The 21,910-nt window shown below is 30.5% G+C and overlaps 1 protein-coding gene across 2 annotated transcripts in view; it reads left to right on the forward strand.

The window, feature by feature from the left end:
• LOC134694590 (mitogen-activated protein kinase kinase kinase 2-like) overlaps window positions 1-21,910 on the forward strand; it is a 51,228-nt gene that overhangs the window by 4,650 nt on the left and 24,668 nt on the right. For both annotated transcript variants that reach the window (XM_063555616.1, XM_063555615.1), the window contains exons 2-4: window positions 10,026-10,328; window positions 17,314-17,426; window positions 18,757-18,806. In XM_063555616.1, coding sequence (XP_063411686.1) covers window positions 10,325-10,328; window positions 17,314-17,426; window positions 18,757-18,806 — 167 coding nt within the window. In that variant the 5' untranslated portion in view covers window positions 10,026-10,324. The remainder of the gene's footprint in view (window positions 1-10,025; window positions 10,329-17,313; window positions 17,427-18,756; window positions 18,807-21,910) is intronic.

A 21,910-nucleotide genomic window follows, 5' to 3' on the forward strand; every position in this document is an offset into this window, starting at 1 on the left:
TATTCCACTAAATTGACAATGAAGTAATGAAGAGCACCCGTTGACACTGTTCAGATACTTGTCTACAAATCTAGCTCAGTGTCATCTTTTATAAGCTGCAAGTGTATTAATATCTCCATCTTACTTCCAAAAGATTAAGATTAGGGGCATGTTTTCTTTGAAGGAAAAAACAAGAAGTGATAGGCTATTCTTTGATCTTGTTAATGTTTTGGCAGACATTCTTTGGTCATTGTGACTACGCTGCAACAATGCATGTGATATTGTGTAATGTGCACTTCACAGATAAGATATAACATAGGGTTTCTTAAGTACAATACAGGTTTTTTAACGTGAGCTTATACTGTATACATTTATATACTAGTACTTTTCTCAGATGTGTCTCTTTTGATGTTTTTAATGGTTTTTTTTGTGACCACTCTGGCTTTTTTCTAGGCTAATTTGTATCTTGCAGACTGTTTTCCCAACATAAATTCAGATTTCTGTTGTTCTCGTGTAGTCTTCTCTAAAATTAGTCAGATCCGGTTGGTACTGAACATAAAAAATCAGATACATTTTGTTATTATAAGGTTCTCCTATTTAGAAATATCTTTCCATTATTCAAAATTATTCCAGATTCAGAGAATTGCTTGTCATAACTTATATTATATTTGTTAAAAAGTCATGGTCACTGAGGAGAGTGGACTCAACAACTGCATGATAGATACTTATATGTATATAATGTTTGTTCTTTTGTTGTTATTTTTGTATGATATATTGTGTTCATTTATATATGCCTTCAACCCCATTGGGGTATAAATGTGCATTTATTCAATAAACATAAACATTAATTTTTATATTTAAAAGTGTTGGTGATTTTATACGTGAGGGGGGTTAGGAGGGGTCTTGATCCCGAAATCCCGAAATTCTGGGCGCTTAATAAATACGAAATCTCGAGATCCTGAAATTCTAAAAAAGAATTCCCGGATCTTGAAAGGGTCAATCCTGAAATCCTGAGCTTAAATACACCAGATCCTGGAGTCCTGATAAATGTCCTATCCCTCCTCATACTTGTTTATGCTTTCTGGTAAAGCAATACAAAAGTTGATATGGAACCAAAAAAGTATGGTGTTCATTGGCTTTACCGGTACAACCTATACCTATTTATTATGATGTGTACCAAAATTTTTACTTTATAAAAGAGGACCACCAATTTTTCACTTGGACCACCAGATTTTAAGTTGGGTGTTCCTATAATGACCATGATTTCTGTTTTTTGGGGAGTAACAACCCCTGGTTGAATGTTTTAAACATTTATTAAAAGGGATACAGTTTTTCTACCTATTTTCAATGATCCTTTATGCAAAAAAATAAATCTAGTGAAGTTGCATTTCTGTTTAAAAGAGGACTTTCAACTTCAATGTTTTGGCTTAGAGCTGTCAGCCATAAAGTTCATAATAATATATACATTGACTTAAACTTGATCAATGCATGAATGCAATGAGCCGATGCATAATAAATTAAATATGAAACCCCTTGCAGCTTGTAAAGAAATGTATTTAAATACTTTTATAATATTTTTTTAATCCATCATACATTTTATTGAATTACTTTTAAAATGTAAGATTTTGAATTCGCTGAAGCGTATTGCTCTACACCTGAAGTCTCTGTATATATATCCTATATATTGATCACTACCAAGATGCATGCATCCGAAATGATTATCCAGTTTGTTTTGAAATTTCGTATACTTTTTAGAGCATGGTAATTCTAAATCATTTTTCGAATATTAAAAATTAATAATAAATAAATAACCATTTAAATGTAAAAAAAAGAAAATTTATTAGGCCAATTATAATTTCAGTGATTAATGGAGTGCTAGACATGCTAGAAATACACAAATGAGATATTCAAATCTGGTACCTTATTTCAAATATCATGAATATGGTCATCCTTCAAAAATAAATTATGGAACTGCATAATAGGCCCTCATTTGTATTTTGGCTAACAAATTTAAAGGCTAAATCATAGGAAAGAAATAATACATGTATATGACTTTATGCCTTTTCTCCTCACTTATATAGGTGATAATGATATCACTTGTGTAAGTAGCACCCCTGACTGTTTCTCCTCACTTATTTGGAGGGTGGCAGGACCTTTTTTCAGGCAGGATCAGGTGTTTGTAAGCTCCCATTTACCCCCCTCTTATTTTGACTAAATTTGCAAAATTTTGTTTAGAAACATAAGGAAAATGTCTGAATTTTGGTCTTCGATCAGACTTAGTAGTTGGAAAACATTTTTGTGCAGACTGAAATTTTTTTTTTTTGGTTTCGTAAAAGTATAGGCTGCAAACATACTATTTCCCCTGGCTTAATAATTAAGAAAAGTTAGTAATTAAATTGTCCAAAATCTAGTCATACAGACAGCGGTAATAATGCTTTAATATGGGCTTTGCTAGGAATGTCAGTTTTCCTATCGAAGGTCTGTGAGTGAGTGGCTTTCTCCCAAAAAAAAATGAGCGCTATGAAATAGCCTAAATGTGGTGCTTAAAAGTGGCGTTAAAACACCAAATATCAAAATCAAAACCTATAATTCTGTAAAGCCCATCCAGATCCTTATACTATAGAGTACAAACAATAAACAAAGTGTAATTGTTGTTTTTTCTTCAACAATTACATCACAGCAATTTAATCCTTCCCACTCATAATAATACATGTACTTTTTGTAGGTCATGGTAAACTAAGTACTGTGAGGTTTGTCATATTTTATTTCATTGATAATAAACATTAAGTTTATTGAAATCAATGTAATCGGCCATCATATATAATGGCAAATCACTAAAATTGGACTCAACTTAAAACATTCATTTTGCAGACTAATCATTAAATGTAGCAATAGGAATATTTGTACTCTATAACAAAACAACAATTAGTAGTTTATCTCAGCTATCCAGGCCTTTGGTAGTCTTGTATGTTTTTTTAATTTTAGTTCATTTAAAAATGTTAAATGTATTGGAGTTTAGTATGACGTCCATTTTCTCTGAACTACATAGTCATGGTAGTACAAATTCCTATTAAGGGACCAGCTGTACCCCTCCTTACGATGCTGAATTTTCTTTGCTGTGTTAAAGACTGACCAGTGGCCTTAATTCAGCTGTTTTCTTTGGTCTGGTTGTCGCTCTTTGATATATTTATATATTTTGGATCCCCATTGCCATTCTCATATTATCTGACCACTTCCACCATAAACAGGAATTATATTATCCACTTGACATGATGCATTCATCCCTTCATCTCATTCTGTCCATACTTAACGTCTTAAGTTTGTGTAATTCATGCATACATATTGTAAATTGTGACTTGGATGGAGAGTTGTCTCATTGCCATTCACACTGCATCTTCCGATATCTGTGGATTATTCTCAGATCATGCAGCCTGTAAGAAATGGCTTGTAAGTTGTGACTTTCATGGATTTTTTCAAATTTGTCAAAACAATTCATGTTTTCGTATACATGTACTTTTCATGAAATAGGTGGTATGATTACATGACTGAAGCTGAAACAAAAAAGAAATGTTCTTTGAAATTCCCCACATAACTCCTCTTTTTCATTAACCACTGCACTTTATCATGTTTATTGAAAATTCATATATTTGGTTTTAAATAGCATTAAGGTCATGGTTCACTGATGATTAAAATCCTAGATCTAATCATCTATACATGTTTGAAAAAATTTATGTAATAATTCACAGGCAAGAAAAAAAATAAACTTTAAATGATCAGGAGAGAGAAATAAAATCTCATAAAATTGATAAAAGGAAGATTTAATTTGAAAGGTATATCTTCATATTGATAACTTATTCAGGATATGATTGCAAAGGAAGATTTTAAATTGAAGATGATGTTTGCATATGTATTCTAAATGTTTATGTTTGGAAAATTTATTTTCAACATGTGCTCGTGAAATGTCACTTTTTTTAAGAATTTAAAGGAGTTATGTAAAATACAACGAAGATTTAGTGATGTAAAAATTTAGATTTGATAAACTTGAAAAGTTTAAATAGAGATGAATTTGATTTGCACAGGTGAGTTTAATGTTTTCTTTATTTTTTGCTTTTGTACGTCATGTACATGTAATTGTGCAGTAGTTTTTGCGTCAATAAGCATGCATGCATACACCTAACTAAATACATTTTGTGGTTTTTAATAAGGAAAGGCTCAAACTGTCTTTAAATAAATTAGGAAACAATTCACATCTTTTCAAAGTACTTTTTATTTTCTCTATAATATGTGAGGGTCGTGATTTGATTCGTCAAGGCTGCAAAGAAAGTAGTGAAAGCAATATTTAGCAATCCTACATTCCGTAGAAGTTGGCAACGTCAACATTTGGGATCAATTTTTTTTTTCAAGAATGCAAATTTTGTCAAACTTTTATAGAATTTTAAGAAACTTAGACAACTTCTATATTATTCAAAGACAGTATATAATCCTGTTAGCAAAACATTAAATATTTTTAGTATTCTTTTATGCTTTTTTCTTTCTATAAAATTCAAAATAATATGTTCCTGATATATTTATCTTACAATTTTATAAATTATATTGAGAATGATAGCTGGGTAGCTCAAGGTCTAAAAATCCTATAGAAATTCGTTCAAGATATATATATATGGCAATCGTCAATGGCAGTCAGCAGGGTTAAAGAACATCAGTTGTTCGACCTGTTAGTCAAATGCGTTTTGTTTAAATATACTTTTTCACGTTTTTGGTCTTTTGGAAAATGTTGTTTGTGCTGTTTTTAGATCCTTCTATAACAAAATTTGTTTGCCATGCACACGTATAAAAATTGCGGTTTTTATCCAACGCAATCATAGGTTTGAACGTAGTTTTCAATTTAGACTCGTTTATATATATATATATATATATTCACATGTGTTTGGAGTGTGCTTCACTAACTTAAGTTTATTTTATATTATCACCTTAAAGCATTCAAATAAAAATCTCGCAGTTGAAGTACAGCATAGTAAGCCTGACTACAAAAAAAGTAAAAGCCCTTATAGCAACAACAGACAAGACAAATTAGACTTATGTAGCCTTTGTGAGTCTCAGTCTGATGTTTAGTCTTCTGATGTCAACTTAGAAGGTATTTTCTTTCCTTGATCAAAAATTTGATCAGAATTAAAATGACATCTGATATGTTTTAAAGCGTAATGATAAATTGCCTGCTATAAAGAGTGGGAGTAAGGCGAAGGTGTTACGTTAAAATGTGGGTTAATTTTTACTGTAGCTTGATACATTTTTTTGCACACAAAAAAATAAGGAAAACATGAAGAAAATTAAGTTTAATAGCTTTTTAAATTGTTTTCTTTGTATTGTAATGTCAAGAAGTATGATTTTTGTTATAATTGTTGAACCATTATTAATGTACTTGACATGTGATATGTGTATTAAATGGAATTGATCATTCTAAACATGTGCTAAATATGGGTTTTATTTGTGGTCAGGTGGTGGGAGGTATAGGAGGAGAAAACAACAGCATAATTTTCATTTATGGCTCTTATAGATTTCATTACTTATTGATTAAGGAATTTTCAGATTTTCTCTAGGAAAGGTACACAAGATGTAAAATGTTAGTTTTCTTGAGAATTTTAATTCTGGATACCATTTCAATGTAAATGGAAGTTGAATCACATTTTATATTTAAATGCTAAGTCTTAATAGATTTTTAGCTCACCTGTCCCGAAGGTACAAGTGAGCTTACAGTGATATTGTTTGCCTTAAATTAGTGGAGAATACAGGCTTTTTCCCCTGGAGAAGAATCCCAATTTGAAAAAAATGGCTTAAAATTATTCCCAAAAAGACAATTTGTTTCCCAATTAGTGCAGTCTCAATAGTAATTGTACATGAATACAAACTGAAAACACTCATTTAAAGATTTTTCATGCCTAAAATGACTATAGGTGCAGATTTGAGGGTCTATTTATGTATCATCACTGATAAAATAGGGTCTTATTTTATAGCAGGGTTTGACTTGTGAAAATGGGTCTGTATATTGAAGTTTCAGTCAAATTCATGGTATATTTTAAATTTCCCAATTTGATGAAAATGACGCATATTTTCCCAATAAAAAAGGGTAGAGGTAGTTTTGAAAAAAGCCAACAATATCACTGGCTTATGCCATCACTTGGCGTCCGTCGTCGTCCTTCGTCTGTCGTCGTCGTCGTCTGTTGTCGTAAACTATTTCAAGAATCTTCTCCTCTGAAACTACTGGGCCAAATACTTTCAAACATTAACTGACTGTTCCTTAGGGTATCTTATTTATAAATTGTATCCGAAGTTTTGATCTATCAACAAACATGGTCGCCATTGCTAAAAATAGAACATAGGGGTCAAATGCAGTTTTTGGCTTATAACTCAAAAACCAAAGCATTTAGAGCAAATCTGACATAGGTAATATTGTTTATCAGGTCAAGATCTATCTGCCCTGAAATTTTCAGATGCATCAGACAACCTGTTGTTGGGTTGCTGCCCCTGAATTGATAAGTTTGCTGTTTTTGTTTATTATCTTGAATATTATTATAGATAGAAATAAACTGTAAACAGCAATAATGTTCAGCTAAGTAAGATCTCCAATTAAGTCAATTTGACCAAAATTGTCAATTGACCCCTTAAGGAGTTATTGCCCTTTAAAGACTTTTTTCACAATTTGTTCATCATTGTTCATCATGTTGACTTACTTTAAAAAATCTTCTCCTTTGAAACTGCTGTATCAATTTCAGCCAAACTTGGGCTAAATGAGTTTCAGAGTATCTAGTATAAATTTTTTATTTTATTTCCTTGTATGTCAAGAAACATAGCTCCTATGGCTAAAATAGAACATAGGAGAAAATGATTATTTTTCTTTGGCTTTTGAAGAAAATAGGACGATCCTATCCTATCCTACGACTACTTTTCTTTTTACCCCCTGCTGAAATCCTAGGGTCAGATGACATTACCCACAAACCCACTGCAGATTAGCTATGGTCAGGTGACAGTATATAGCTACTTACATGTTTTGTTTGCATGATCATGGAATGCAAGCACTTTTGAAAGTTTTGAACCTAGTCCTAGTTTTTGCTGGTTTGGACTTTGGTCCCAATTTATGAAGGCTCCTTAATATGATGCAATTGCTTGTGAAACAGGACTATGGTCCAACTGATTATCATTTTCTGACTTGCATATTTTTATTTTACATGTTTAATGCAATATGTCCATTGCAATGCAGAAGTGTGTTTAGATTGATAACTTATTGATAATCTTGATATTATTATGATTAGAAGCTAAATGTCACAGAAGAGAACTATAATCCCAAATCTTAAAGATAAGTAATATATATTCAACACCTGTAGATTATGGAGGATAAATTTATTATTACAAAATTCAAATTTATTCAGAAAATAATGAATAAGTTTGTGAACTTTCACAACTTATATGAATGAAATTGTGTCTCAAGGCCAGATTGATATAAAGATGATGTATATATCGTCAAAACTGTTTTCCCGAGGCTTGGAAATATCGTGGAAAATTGATTCGGCAAAGGCCTAATATAGCTGACTTAGGATTAATCATTCAGTAAAGTTCAAGCATCTTGAACACCTTGATGACCTCTTGCAGACGACAAGTTGTAATCTCTGTCACTTCAACTCTTTTTGATGTATACATGTAAATATATATGTAAACAATTCGTTTGAGATTTTCCGACAATTAGAGTTGTAAATAAATGTGCATTTTCTTAAATGTTGAAAACGGCAGGATATTTAACTGTGTCTGATAATAATGTTCTTTTACCTGGTAAAGATTTTCATACTACATGTACATGTAAGTTTCTGCACTTGATTTGTGAAGAAAATAGTTCATTGTATGGAGAAAGCACATGAAGGAGTTCTAAAAAAATAGTGTTCGAACTGATTGTTTCAATGTCAACATGACCTTATTAGGAGCTTAGCTAAATGTAAGTTTTTGGTTTTATTATATATGAGGGGGATAGGACCTTTATTGGGATTCCTGATCAGGTGTTTTTAAGGTAGGGATTTCGGGATTGATCCTTTTGGGATCTATAGCTGGGAATTCTTTTTCAAATTTCAGGACCTGGGGATTTCATGTATTTAAGCCCAGGATTTTGGGATCAGGACCCCTCTGACCCCCTCTTATATAAAAAATATACTTGAAAACTTCCAGTTAAGGCACTAAAAATACAGGTAATTTTTTTTTTTATTATAGATGTTAAAAAAAAAATACACTAAACTAAAGGAATTTCTTTTGCTTGCAATTGTTTTCTTAAATATTTACATGAAAACAAAAAGTTGAAGAGGTATTGAAAATCGGTAATTGTTTTTAATGATACAGAAAGTGGTCTATATCGATGACAGTACTCAATCATAGAAAACTATAGTACATTTAAATATGGATATCGGTAGCTATGATTCAGATCAAGATACTTAAGTGATACCTGAGAACAACTATTATATATTATCTCTTTTCGTACCTCACAATGATATTAAAAATATCTTGGTAGTGATAATGGGACCTCAGGCACAGCATTTAAACGCAGTCACCTTGACGTCACAGGTAGCCTAAAATGATAGAACAGTTTGATAGTTTAAACATGGGAAAAAAAATTGTGAGGACTACATTTTCTGATCGCCAGGATCATCTTGATCATGTGAATTTTATTCATGATACAGCATCTTAAGAATGGCATATTGGAAAATGTGGATGTTTTTATGGACCGGAATATAATTTTATGAGCATCAATGGCAATATGTAGATACATGCCTATAATGATAATGTTCTATGTCATGATTTGAAATTGGTGATTTAATTTGTAAATTACAACACATTTTAGATTTGGGATATTGAATTAAGTCAAATGCTAAATATATATTTTCTCTATTTATAGTGACTTTTATTGGGTTCTCAATGCTTCTGTATCTTTTACCAGTTCATACTTTAGAATAGGCCCTCTTCAAACTGATAAGTTTGTTAACTGGCACGGCTGCTTTTTCATGAACTGACATGTTGCATATATACATTTATACATGTACATATATATGTTTATAAGGTTTGAATCTTACTTAGATTAGATACTTATAAAGACTAAATTGTTTGCATAAATCCAAGTTTTTTAAAATGTTTTCTTAACCTACATGTCTTCTGTCCTAACTATAGATTTTCTGAGGACATAAACCTGTTCTTTTAATAGAAAATGAAAAATGAAAAGAATGATGGTTTAAATGTAATGTTGACAGTCAGGACATTATAACATATTTGTAGTTCCTGGATGTAATAAAACTTAAAAAAGTAGTAAATTATAATCTCAATATCTTCCTTTACCAAAATGTTTCCTTATTTATATAAGAACCAAATATGAATTACTTAGAAAAGCATTGTTTTATATTTAGTCGCCACACAAAATAAAAGGAATTTTAGACATATAAAAATCTGACCGAGCTCTGATATAAACAAGTCAGATCTTTGTGTTTCATGCTCATGTATTACCTTTCGCTTCATATATTTGTTTTCCTAAAACTGACATCAAAAAGTTAAGATGAGATACACCATGTTGTATGATTTAAACACATTATTTTCCAGATTCTTATCTTTTGGTGCCATGTATCTTCCAAGTATGAAATTTACACTATTGTGTCTGTCTAGTTCTTTCACCTAGACAAGTCATCAGGTGTTTTCCAAAAAAAAAAAGACTCACTCACTAACTGATCATGAGGAAATGAAAACAAGACTATAAAAATATGATTACAGCACATAATTAATTGTCTAATTTAATAATCAAAGTATAACTTACAATGATATTTATAAACTCTTTGTATATTATGATTTGTTTGTAAAAAAAAACTAATTTCAATGGTGTTTATTAACTCCTTGTAAATTATAATTTGTTTGTAGGAATTAAATCACTTTCAATGGTATTTATTAACTCTGTGTACATTATCATTTGTTTGTAGTAAAATACAGGTATTGAATTCTCATCTTAAGTGTGAAATCTTGTCTACTTTCAGATAAATTAAAGAAACCATGTTGATTGAAGCAGAGATGATGTGAAAAATGAATGAAAAAAAGTTGTAGTGCATCAATGGGGTGAATTGTGGGATAAATTATGTTGTCTTTCACGTGGTGTTGTTGTGTGGATTATAATTACTATGTTTTGTGTATTCCTTAAGATTTGGATTAAATATAATTATGAATAATGTTAATTGGATTAACTAATTATGGATGTTATTGATTGGATTAATTAACTAATTATGGATTATTTAATTGAAATTGAGTAGTGAAAACTTGAATCATATCACCTTTAACTATGGGTAAGTTTTGGGTAATTAAGATTTATAAATTTGTTACCATCAGTCATTGATTTGAGAGTGGCAAACTTGAGTTTACTGAAGATTCATTACGGTCTCCGTGCCCAATAATCGAATATGAATTATCATTGATATGGTCATAATTATAAGTTTAAGCTGTTTACAAAAAAATCAGAATTTTTGAAATACTGAGGCTTTTAAAATTTTCTACCTCAGGAATAATTACCATAACGTGTATTTGGCAAAACTTATAGATTTCTTTTAACCTAAGTGCTCTTCAACTTTATTTGGTCTTTTTAACATTATTAAATCCAGGGTCACTGATGTGTCTTTTGAAGATGAAATGTGCATCTGGCACAAAGGTAAAATTTCAAACCTGGTATCTATGATGAGTTTACTGACATATATATGCAATTTAGCCAGTTGATAATCGCTTTCATCAGTTAAATTATAGACTGACGTATGCAAATTTTGAAGTCGGAATGCAGTGTTATCTCAATTCTAATGCAACTTATCTTGATTCTAATGCAACTTTTTTTAAAAATCAACACATGCACATGTTGGATTTGAGAAAGACCACTTATTTATAAATTTCTATTGAAATTAGATAATTTGTCACTGAATTTGTGAAGTTATATCAGTACATGTACATCATGTACATTTATCTAGCATGGTAAAAATTATATTCGGTACTCCATATTTATACATAATGAACATGATGAAAGGCTAAATAGTTGAACAGCAATTCTAGTTATATTTAAAATTCTTTTTATGCTAAAACTGACCCTTGTGTTTTCTCTTTTGCAACAATTTTATGAATGATGACCGTATTAAAGAGTGTGTCTTCTTGTGAGTTTAAATCCCAGGCCCTTTTCCCCCAAATCACACTTAAAATAAGATGCAGTGTGTAATTACTTAAAAAATATATAACCCAAACAGACAAGTCATTTCCCCCCTTCCATTAAACAGTCAGAGTCTCTTAAATCAGCATAAATAGCCTTAACTATAGTAGATAGAAGATTTATGTAATAAAGATGATATCATCCCCCCTTTTTTCCCCCAAATATCTGTTAAATCAAGATGCAGTGTGTTCCTTAACAAAATATATAACCCAAACAGACAGGGCCATTCCCCCCTGCCATTAAACAGAAACTGTCTCTTAAATCAGCATAAATAGCCTTTACTATAAAAGATAGAGATTTATGTAATAAAGATGATATAATCCCCCTTTTTTCCTGAAATCCCTGTTAAATCAAGATGCAGCATGTGCAGTGTGTTCCTTAACAAATATATAACCCAAACAGACAGGGCAATTTCCCCCCCTTCCATTAAACAGAAACTGTCTCTTAAATCAGCATAAATAGCCTTAACTATAGTAGATAGAGATTTATGTAATAAAGATGATATATTAGATGTTATAATTTCATTACTTTGCCTCAAGTAGTTATGTATTATCTCTGGTTCATGGCCTTTTCTTTTATTTACCTGCCTTTGATGAAATTATAGAGCACCTGTGAATGAGAAAAAAAACCCACAACAAAGAGTTGTTTTCGTATTGTTTTTTCCCCTGTGAAAAGAACATTTATGTAAGATATAGCTAGGTTTACATGTATGTGTATAAATACGAGTAAAAATTGATATGGGATAAATTTCAAAGAGACCACCACCCAGCTAAGGTTTTTTGCACTGTCATGATTGTTATACTGATGAGGATCGTAGCTAGCTCATTTGATACTGATAGGGGCAAAACACCCCACTTTTTTTTCTTTGTTCCCTCTGTCCTTTTTGGAAAGATTAGAACTTGTTCTAAATCTTTACTTAGGCACCACCCTCCCTAACAACAGGACAGGTTAGCTACTGTTACTAAATGTATTCACACTAAAATATAGTTCCCTATGGTTCTCATGTACATGTGTGTATGTGCACATAATACACATATAAACTGAAAAAAATGGATATATTATTGGAGTAGTTCATTCAAGAATGTATGTCATTAAGGTGTGTTGATGTGCAGGTTTTTTTAATAAAATTTTGATTAGGTAGGTGGGTATTGATTCAACTAGTATGATTGACAACTGTCATTATCAAACAATCTAAACAATCAGAGACAAGGTGGACCTTTAAATACAATGCCCCACCTTCTAAACTGCTAATCAAACTGACCACATTACCTATCAACCTCAGTCTTACATAATTATACAGACCACTCCTATATGCATCTAATTCTTAATACACAAGTATTTGACCTCATAATTAAATACACAGATGTGTATATTAGATGTTTGATATTTATAAGGATGATAGATTTATTAATTGCAAATTACTTTTGATTTACATTACATAAAGTGATTCTGTAAATTATATCTGAAAGATAAATGATTAATGGATTAACAAGATCTTAAAAAATGAAATATGAATATAAATATGAATATATGAAAGGTATTCAAGTATGGCCTATAATGTACTTGATAAATTTCCAATAATCATCTGTAATTAATTAACAATTTAGATTAGTGCACTTTTTTTTATCAGGAATAAGCTTGAAACAGTTTTAAAATTTTAAAACTTTTAATTATAACAAACCATTGTTTATTAGTTTATTTCCCATCAATCATTATGTCTATTTTAGTCATTTGAATTTTTATTAGAAGTAAATATAGATTTTTGCAATCAAGAAAGAATCCACATTTCAATAAAATAAGTTTTTTTTGATTGGTTTACGTTGAAAAATAAAATTGAAGCCTTGTGTTGAAAAATACTTTAAAATTTGATCAAAAGACACTCTAAAAATTTTAATCTTCAATGCCATATAACCTCTGTTTCAACTTACAAAATGCCCTTCAACAACATTTTTAGATTATTTTTGTTGGCACTTTAAAGCTTTTATCTGCTGGTCTAAATTTATGTCTTACAAGGATAGTTGGTAGCATTTACTAGAAGAATTTTTGCATTTTTCTTTTTTTGAAACATGTTCAGAAACGGCAACATAATTTCGATTAGATATAAACTGCAGTTTAAATGAAATTGTGCAAATTTAGAGACCCATATTATTTAATTTGAGCTCATTTTATCCTCATACTGGAAAAGCAAGTTTCCTTCTAAAGACTTGCTGTAAATGCAATAATGCTTTATAAATGTTCATTTTTCAACACCATATCTTAATATGAAATAATGCAAACTACTGTTCTAATCTTTCCATGAGTGATATCCATCACTTTGATTGTGATCTCCCTTTAAGTCCTGCCAAAGAATTCTTTTGGTATTTTTACTTCCCCTGTGAAAAGAACATTTTTGTAAGATATAGATAGGTTTACATGTTACTTTTTTGTAATTTGTATGTGTATAAATTTGAGTAAAAGCTTAAAAAGGTGAAGTGGGATAAATTTCAAAGACACCACCACCCAGCTAAGGTTTTCTGCACTGTCATATGATCAATATAAATGATTATACAGCAGTATCTTAGCTGGGTGGATAGACATGAAAGAAAGGGGTGAAGTAGTTGTCACTTTTTTCTGTGGTGCCCTCTGCCCTTTCTAATGGTCCCCTCTTCACCTTGTCTGTGGTTCCATCTGCCTTTCTGTGGTTGTCTACCTTTTCTGTTGTTCTGTTCTATGTTTCTTTAATTTTCGAAATATATTCTTAAAATTGAATAATTTATCACTTCTCAGACAAGAACCAGGTTAAAAGTGTCCATTTTAAAATTGTTCCCTCTAAGCTTCCCTTTAATCTGAATTAGAACACTGATCAACTGTACAAATGCATACACCAGGCTCTTAATTTAGAATGAGTAAATTTCAATGACACAAATATATAACTAAAACATTGCAAAAGGCATCTGCAGATAAATATCAACAAAAAATTATAGTCCTCAACAAAAGTTGAAATTGTTGCTCATGGATATGTTAAGTATGTATAATGGGAATAAATTCCCTCTGACTTTTCATAAATCAACAAAACACAACATGGATTTATAAAAAAAACTTCTTAACTTTTAAGAAGGGCCTATCATAAATTTATTTTAAGAATACTATAATGTTTTATTATCTCCCCTTGGATTGAAAACTTTTTTTACACAGTTATCTCCCATGGTCAAATCTTTCAAATTCTGTGTAGGCCAAGAGTAGTTGTCATTTCTTAAAACCATGTTTTAAATGAATGAATTTCTAAGAAAATGATAAAAAATTTACAGAATTTTTTACAAGATTTATATTTTCAATTCATTTGACACTAATTTTCATGCATATGTTAACATGCTTTTAATTGTATACAGTACAGGTACATGTATTGAGCATGTTTTACGGTCTCAAGGGTTGATTGGGTTCAGATAGTTACGTAATTACTTATTATTTGCCTTGGTTATTACATAAACATGATAAACAAATTCATTTATTTGGCTTTAAACATGTTAAAGATGTACTTGGGTAAAATGAAAAAAATCTAGAATTTAAAGTTGAGATATTTTTAAGTTGGAAGAGCAGTTAAAATATTGATAGATTAAGGAGCTCCTTTTTTGAGATGGATATTTTGCATCTTAGTCAATTAGTGGCATGATCATGGTGGCAGGATCATGCCATTGAACTGTTTGAATTTTCATCATAAACATTCTAAGGCTTCGTACATGTTGTATACACATGTTTTTAATTTATTTGTTCATAGTTAATAAACATGATAAATTGACAGGCTGAGAAGGACCATTGATAAAATGATTGGCATAGCCTTTGAAAAAATAAATCTCAAGGTTAAAATGAAAGTGACATTTTATTGGCGAGTTAATTTATTCAGTGCACTTTTTTGTGTTGACTGTCTGTGCATCTGAAAGTGGGTCTCATTGGGGTCTAAGCATGACAAGGGATTGACAATTTTTTGTAAGCGTGACACATGAAAGTCAAATTATTGTGCCATGAAAACGGGAAATGAAGGCTAGCAGGACACTGGAAATTACAAAAAAAAATAGAATTGCTTTTGACTTACGTACATAGTGTAATTAGGGGGGATACAGGAATCTGACAAAACAGTTAGCGGGATCCGGGATCAGAACCCTCCAATGAGACCCCCCTGAAACACCATGAGAACCTTCCGATCAATTCTTATAGGATAATTTTATCATGTTTATCAACTTTGTTAAAGTTAACGAGAACTAACTCACTATTAATAGGCCAAAAAAATAATACATCTGTATCCTAAACTTAAATGCTAGCTACCCTACATTTACACTTTTTTAGCCATTTTTTTTCAAGCACTGTTAAAATTACATGAAAAAAAAAGATTGATTCCTAGTACATTTGTAGTAGTATGATAGTAACCAGCTAAAAAATGTTTGTTAAATAAATTGATATTGTGTAGCCTTAGTCACCTACCCTATTTTTTTCAACACATAAGCAGAAACACATGTATTATTTTTTTGGCCTAATCTCATTTGCATATTTAATCAGACATGCCGCCATGGTTGAAAGAGATCTTTTAATTTCGAAAAAAGAAATTTCATATGCAATTTGTTAGTAGGCGCTTTATCATGTTTATATGGGAATTTTTAACTTTCGCTCAGTTAATAAAATGACTCAGTAAAAAAGTAATATAAGCGTCTTTATCACTCATCTCCGCATGTTTAATACTTGTAAAAAAACTAAAAATTAATATAACGATAGTTATGTATTATCCCACGACCTCGCCACACAATGCCAAGGTCTGACATGTACATAAATCATCTTCTTTGAAATGTACAAGTTGCATGTTTCATGTATGATGTATATCATTTATATCTTTCTGGTTTGATAAGACCCACATTTTAGAATTGTAATTTGGAATTTCCATACATTCATATTTTTTTTTACATTGATATACATGTACATGTCAATGTATGTTACTCCATTTTATATACAAAGACATGCCTGTACCAAATCAGTTTGTTGGGGTTTCAGCATCTCTACCATTGTGCCAAATGATAACTAAATTTTAACTTTGTCATTTAGTCTGATTAATAATTGGTCAAGATGTTAATGAACAACAAGTTAGTTACAATGTACTAGATAAAAAATCCATTCACAATGCCCTCAATTTATACATGTATATCATAATATCATTTAGCTATTCCATATCTTAAGTAAAAAGATTGTTCCTTTTTGTTACTAATAATTTGGGACTAGATATTGTAAATGAACCTCTGGAGACTCTTATTATCATATTTATAGAATCCAAAACTGTCTGACTGACACAACTAGGAAATATAAGACTTCAACAAAAAATTGATTGAATTAATAATTATACATTTTATTTTCCACTCTAGGAGATATTATCAACCACAATTTTGACCTACTTCAGGTTACTAAAGTCAGAGTGACTCTCTCTTGATACCCTATACTGTGTCTCCTCTGTAATCAGATATACCATTATGACCTTCTTTGACCTTGTTTAGATGAAATTGATTAGAAAGTTTAAATAATATTTCCATTGTGATGGATAAGAGATTAACCTGGTTCACTTTATAAGGCCATACAAATAAAATGGCCTGATTATTAATATGTATCATGTTTATATAGTAAATCAATTAGGTCAACACAAAAAAGTGTGTGCTTTATAATTAAAAGGTTTTATACTTCAACATAGAAATAGTCATGATAGTCAAGCGTCATTAAAAAAAAAGCGTCAAATTAAAAAAAAAAAAAAATGTACAGTTTTTTTACAATGTTTTTGCTAAACATTCTTAAGGCCATACAAATGAAATTTGTTCAAACAAAATGTATTAGTCTCAATGTTTTCCTCCTTATACATGTAATAAAAATCAGTAGATCATGTTGGATAAAACAATTTGATATTTTGCTTAATCAGGCTTATACTCAAAACAATGTTTGAAAACACATTCAGAAATAAATATTTAATCATGTTACTGTCATCTGCATACAGAACTAACTTTACATTTATCAGATATAAGAATTTACAGTAATTGCATAAAGAATTAAATTTGACAAACCCTATTTTATTTTCCTATTAGGTGATAAGAAGAATGATTTAGATGAGGTGATGGGTAATATTGAGACCCAGTTACTCAAAGGTCTGCAGTCTGGGAACAAAACTGCAGCACAGAGGGCCTACACAGACCTACAGGTATGTTAATAGTTAGACCCAGTTACTCAAAGGTCTGCAGTCTGGGAACAAAACAGCAACACAGAGGGCCTACACAGACTATTTGACCACATGGTTACCATGGTTACTATAGCATAAACAGGATAAAAAGAGAACTTTTGAAATATTGGATGTTGAGTTACGTTAACGAAGGATAACATTTTTGACTGCTGCACAAATCATGGAATACACAATTCTGGATTATAAAGAAATAAGAAGATGTGGTATGAGTGTCAATGAGACAGCAACTCTCCATGCATCCAAGTCACAATGTGTAAAAAGTAAACAGATAATAGTCAAAGTATTACCTTCAACTTGGAGTCTTGGCAATTGACGTGTGTACCGAAACAGGAAGCTGTTAATTAAGGGACCCAAAATATATGCCAAATTGGATGGATGGGATAAACTTGGACAAGTGTATAGCACTTACACATATAAATTTCAAGGGAGATTATTCCTTTTCCTAATTCTTTCAACCTTCACAGTCAATTTCTATTTGCTTGGTTTAACATAAATAAAATTGAGAATGAAAATAGGGAATGTGTCAAAGAGACAACAACCCGACCATAGAAAAAAACAACAGCAGAAGGTCATCAAAGGGTCTTCAATGTAGCCAGAAATTCCTGCTCCCAGAGGCCTGTTTGATTGTTAAATTATGTGATAAATATTTGTTGGTCAGTTAACATGGTAAAATTGATCAGGCAATAATCATGATAATGCTAGTTGGTATGCAGGTGTATTATAGCATTAACACATATCAATTCTATAAACATGATAAAAATTACAAATGTGGTTCATTGAGTTTTTTTGCATAATTTTCATGATAAGTTACTGCTATTTTAGTTTTGACATTTATGTTTATTATCAAAATTGAATGCAGGCGAGACATACATTGACATATATCTCAGAATTAAAATTTTATCATGTTTATATTTTGAATATTGAGGAAGAAGACAATAAAAATTAAGAATTTATAAAACTTAAATCAATATGAAAAAAAATTCGTATTATCGAACTACACATCACCAGACTAATGTAACAGGAAAATTGTTGGTTGTAAGCTTATGAGGTGACTTCAATAATATAACCTAATGTATGGCCTGGGAAAGCACTTTCTAAGTAAGGCTATACTCATGTGAAGTGGATTGATTGTACAAATATTGTTTTTGAAATTGTTTTCGTAACATTATCATGTTGATCTACTTTACAGAAATTCACCTCACAATCTGTTCATGTGATTAGGAAAAATATTAACTCCATTCTTATTTTTGACACTTCATAAGCTTAAAATTTAATGTTTATCTTTTTTCAGAAAAGAGAACAAATTTTACGGATTAAGTGTGAATACAATGGCGAAAAGAGGTAATATTGAAAAAAAACTACAGGTAGCTAAACGAGAAAATTATAAGTATTAGAATCAGTGCCGACATTTAAATGTTTGGTTTGATCTCTTTAATACATCTTTATATATATATATATATATATGATAAAGACAGCTCAACACTTCATAAACACTGATATAAGTGGTGTGTTGTATAAGAGGCCAAAACTGCCTCAGGAGAGTTTGATTAAGATATGGCTGGTTGTACCTGGTTTTAAGTAGTGCATGGTTAACTATGAGTAGTCAGAATATGAATGGGGTTTATAGAGTAGATATTGATTGGGTTGGGGGAGGGGAGAAAGTGCAGAATAAAATGAAAAAGGGGCAAATGCAAAATAATGATTATGGTCAAAATGAATAGAGAAAAATTGTCTTGAGAATTGAAGAAAAAAAGAAATGAATGACCCCCAATACAGACATTCAACTCTAGGATTTTGCAATTTAAAAACTGCTAAAAGTTGGTTCTATATTTTCACTAAAAAGTGCAAAATCATGACATAAATACTCTTACAATTTTGCAAATCTGTTACTAGGGGGTGCATTTCTCTGTATTCGTTATCCTATCATATGCTTTTCTATTCATGAAGACTTAAGCTTGTGACCCTTATGAAAATTTAATGAATCGCTTATTATTGCAAATTCTTGACCTCTTCCAAAAATGAAAATATATTTGATGGGATTCTTGAAACATGATGATTGAAATAATGAATGCAAGTTTTATTATAACAAAAATTCACATCATGAAATAAACATCATTATTTCTGAATTTACAAAAGACATTTTTTTTTTATTTTTCAAAATCCATGTTCATGATGTTTTTGATCTAGTCTTTTGATGCTATAAAAAATGAAAGTTAAACGTTAAATACCAGTGAACTTGTTGACCTGAGAATATTTCAGTTTTGATCAATGAACCATCTTTACTATGATGTGTCTATAGCTATAGCTATAAATAAGGGGGAAAAAAAGAAACTTTGAGCATTAAAAAAGTCGGTCAAAGATCTTTTGAACATATTCACTTCTATAAAGTTTTTTAGGTGCTTATTGCTCTAGGCCACTATACAAAGAAAAATAACAAAGCTTAACAATTTATAATTTATTATTATGGGTTTTTTGTTGGCTGAGAAAATATACATTAAGTAATGCACAGTTAAACCAAATAAACTTCATGTTAAGTAACTTATTTTCAAATGTATCTTGGGGTGGTGTATTTGCTGTTAAGACATGTAAGATGTTGAAATTCTAGGGAAATTATTTTTTATATTCATATTGTTAGATAGTTTTGATTTGCCTGTGTTGTTGGGTTGCTTTATATACCATGTATACCATTATTCAGAAAGGAAATCAATGACCTCAAAAAATTAAGTATATTATAAACTCATCATAGATATCAGGACTAAATTTAGTATATATGCCAGACGCATTCCTGCTAACATGCTGAAAAAAAAAATACAGTTAACATGGTTAAGTAGGTAGGCAAAATATTAAAAAAAAACAAAAAACATTTTGGCTTAAAATTATGCTAGGAAGGGTGGAAATGCAAGTTATTTTATTAGCCAATTATTAAACACATATGATATAGATGAAACAATAATTTCAGTTTAAACTTCTTAATTATGAGGATGATTGAAGTTTTGAATGACCTTGACTGGCTATACAGCCCTCACATGGTTGGATAATTATGTCACTTAATAATTATAATTATGCTTCGTTTTATGTCCATTTAAAACCTTTAATTCTAACCTTGACCTAATTATTGATCACCTAATTGCACCTACACATAATTACCTTGACCTAATTATTGATCACCTAATTGCACCTATATTACCGTGTCCTTATTCCCAGGTCAATGAGTCACAACATCAAATGCATATTCTGCAGAAATATGTATCACTGGTTACTGCATCAGTAATTATATATCTTGTGTGTTCCTAGCAGAAAAAAACGGAAGAAAAATTTCTATGTATGGCAAGGGGATTGATTAAAAACAAGAGCTCAGATGTGTATATATTTCTAAAAAGACTGTCTTATTTTGATCTTATAATTAACGATGGCGCAAGAATTTGAACGATGGCGGGGCCATGGAGATCCCTGCTTAAATGTTATTAAAATATCCTTGAAAAATCTTTTTTTTTCACTCTTCCTCAAAAATTGGTTTCCATCCTGAAAATAAATAAATGACCGAAGCCATGTAATATTTGTTTTTAAAAACAAGAATTGTATATCTGATTTATATTTTGATATGAGCTTCACTGATGAGTCTTATGAAGATGAAATGCACTTCTGATGTACTAAATTATAAGTACCTTGATAACTATTATAATTAATGAATTCTATGTGCAATCCGCCTGGTCCTGTAAAAGTGATGTAGGACACTGTCGTGTTTAATAATGTCTTTTGTATCTTTTGCCTCTCTTTGAAATCTGTATGTTGAACATTGACCTACAAATTAATTTGTATTTTTTATGTCAATAAACATTTCCTTTAATCAAGTTTTTTTTCGTATTGATTTGTATACATAGTATACAGTTGTATTTTGTATACAAGTTTATATTTTGAAAGATACTCAAAGGTTTAATTAAGGCCCCAACTTGAAATTAAACTCAGACATCCACTTAAACTGACTGGTTTTGATATTAAAACAAAAACAAATCTTGTCATTGAAGAAAATTAGGTTTTTGGCAATTCGTTTTGTCTGTTTATATACTAACATGTTAATAGGAAGAATTAGATCAAATTTATAACATTACTACACTTAGTAAGAGGAAACTTTTCTCCAAGGCCGCGATCAATGAGTTTGTACTGCCTAAACTATATCTCTGTAACATATCTTATGGATGTTAGCCGATATTGTTTTTGACTTTTTGTCAGAAACTTTTGGAGTACTCTCTAGTCTTAAAGAATCTGGCTGATAACCTGATAACCGCAATTTACTTTTTATAATTTGAATACATACTTTATAATGTTTAAGTAGCTAACTTTGAAAATTCTTTGTTATTTGTTCCTTGTTTTTGAAAAAAAAAAATGCTAATGTCATGAATGTAAATAAATCTAGAAAGAATCATTTCCATCAAAATTTTCAATGG

The sequence above is a fragment of the Mytilus trossulus genome, chromosome 13 (genome assembly GCF_036588685.1).
Source record: "Mytilus trossulus isolate FHL-02 chromosome 13, PNRI_Mtr1.1.1.hap1, whole genome shotgun sequence".
NCBI classification, from domain to species: Eukaryota; Metazoa; Mollusca; class Bivalvia; order Mytilida; family Mytilidae; genus Mytilus; species Mytilus trossulus.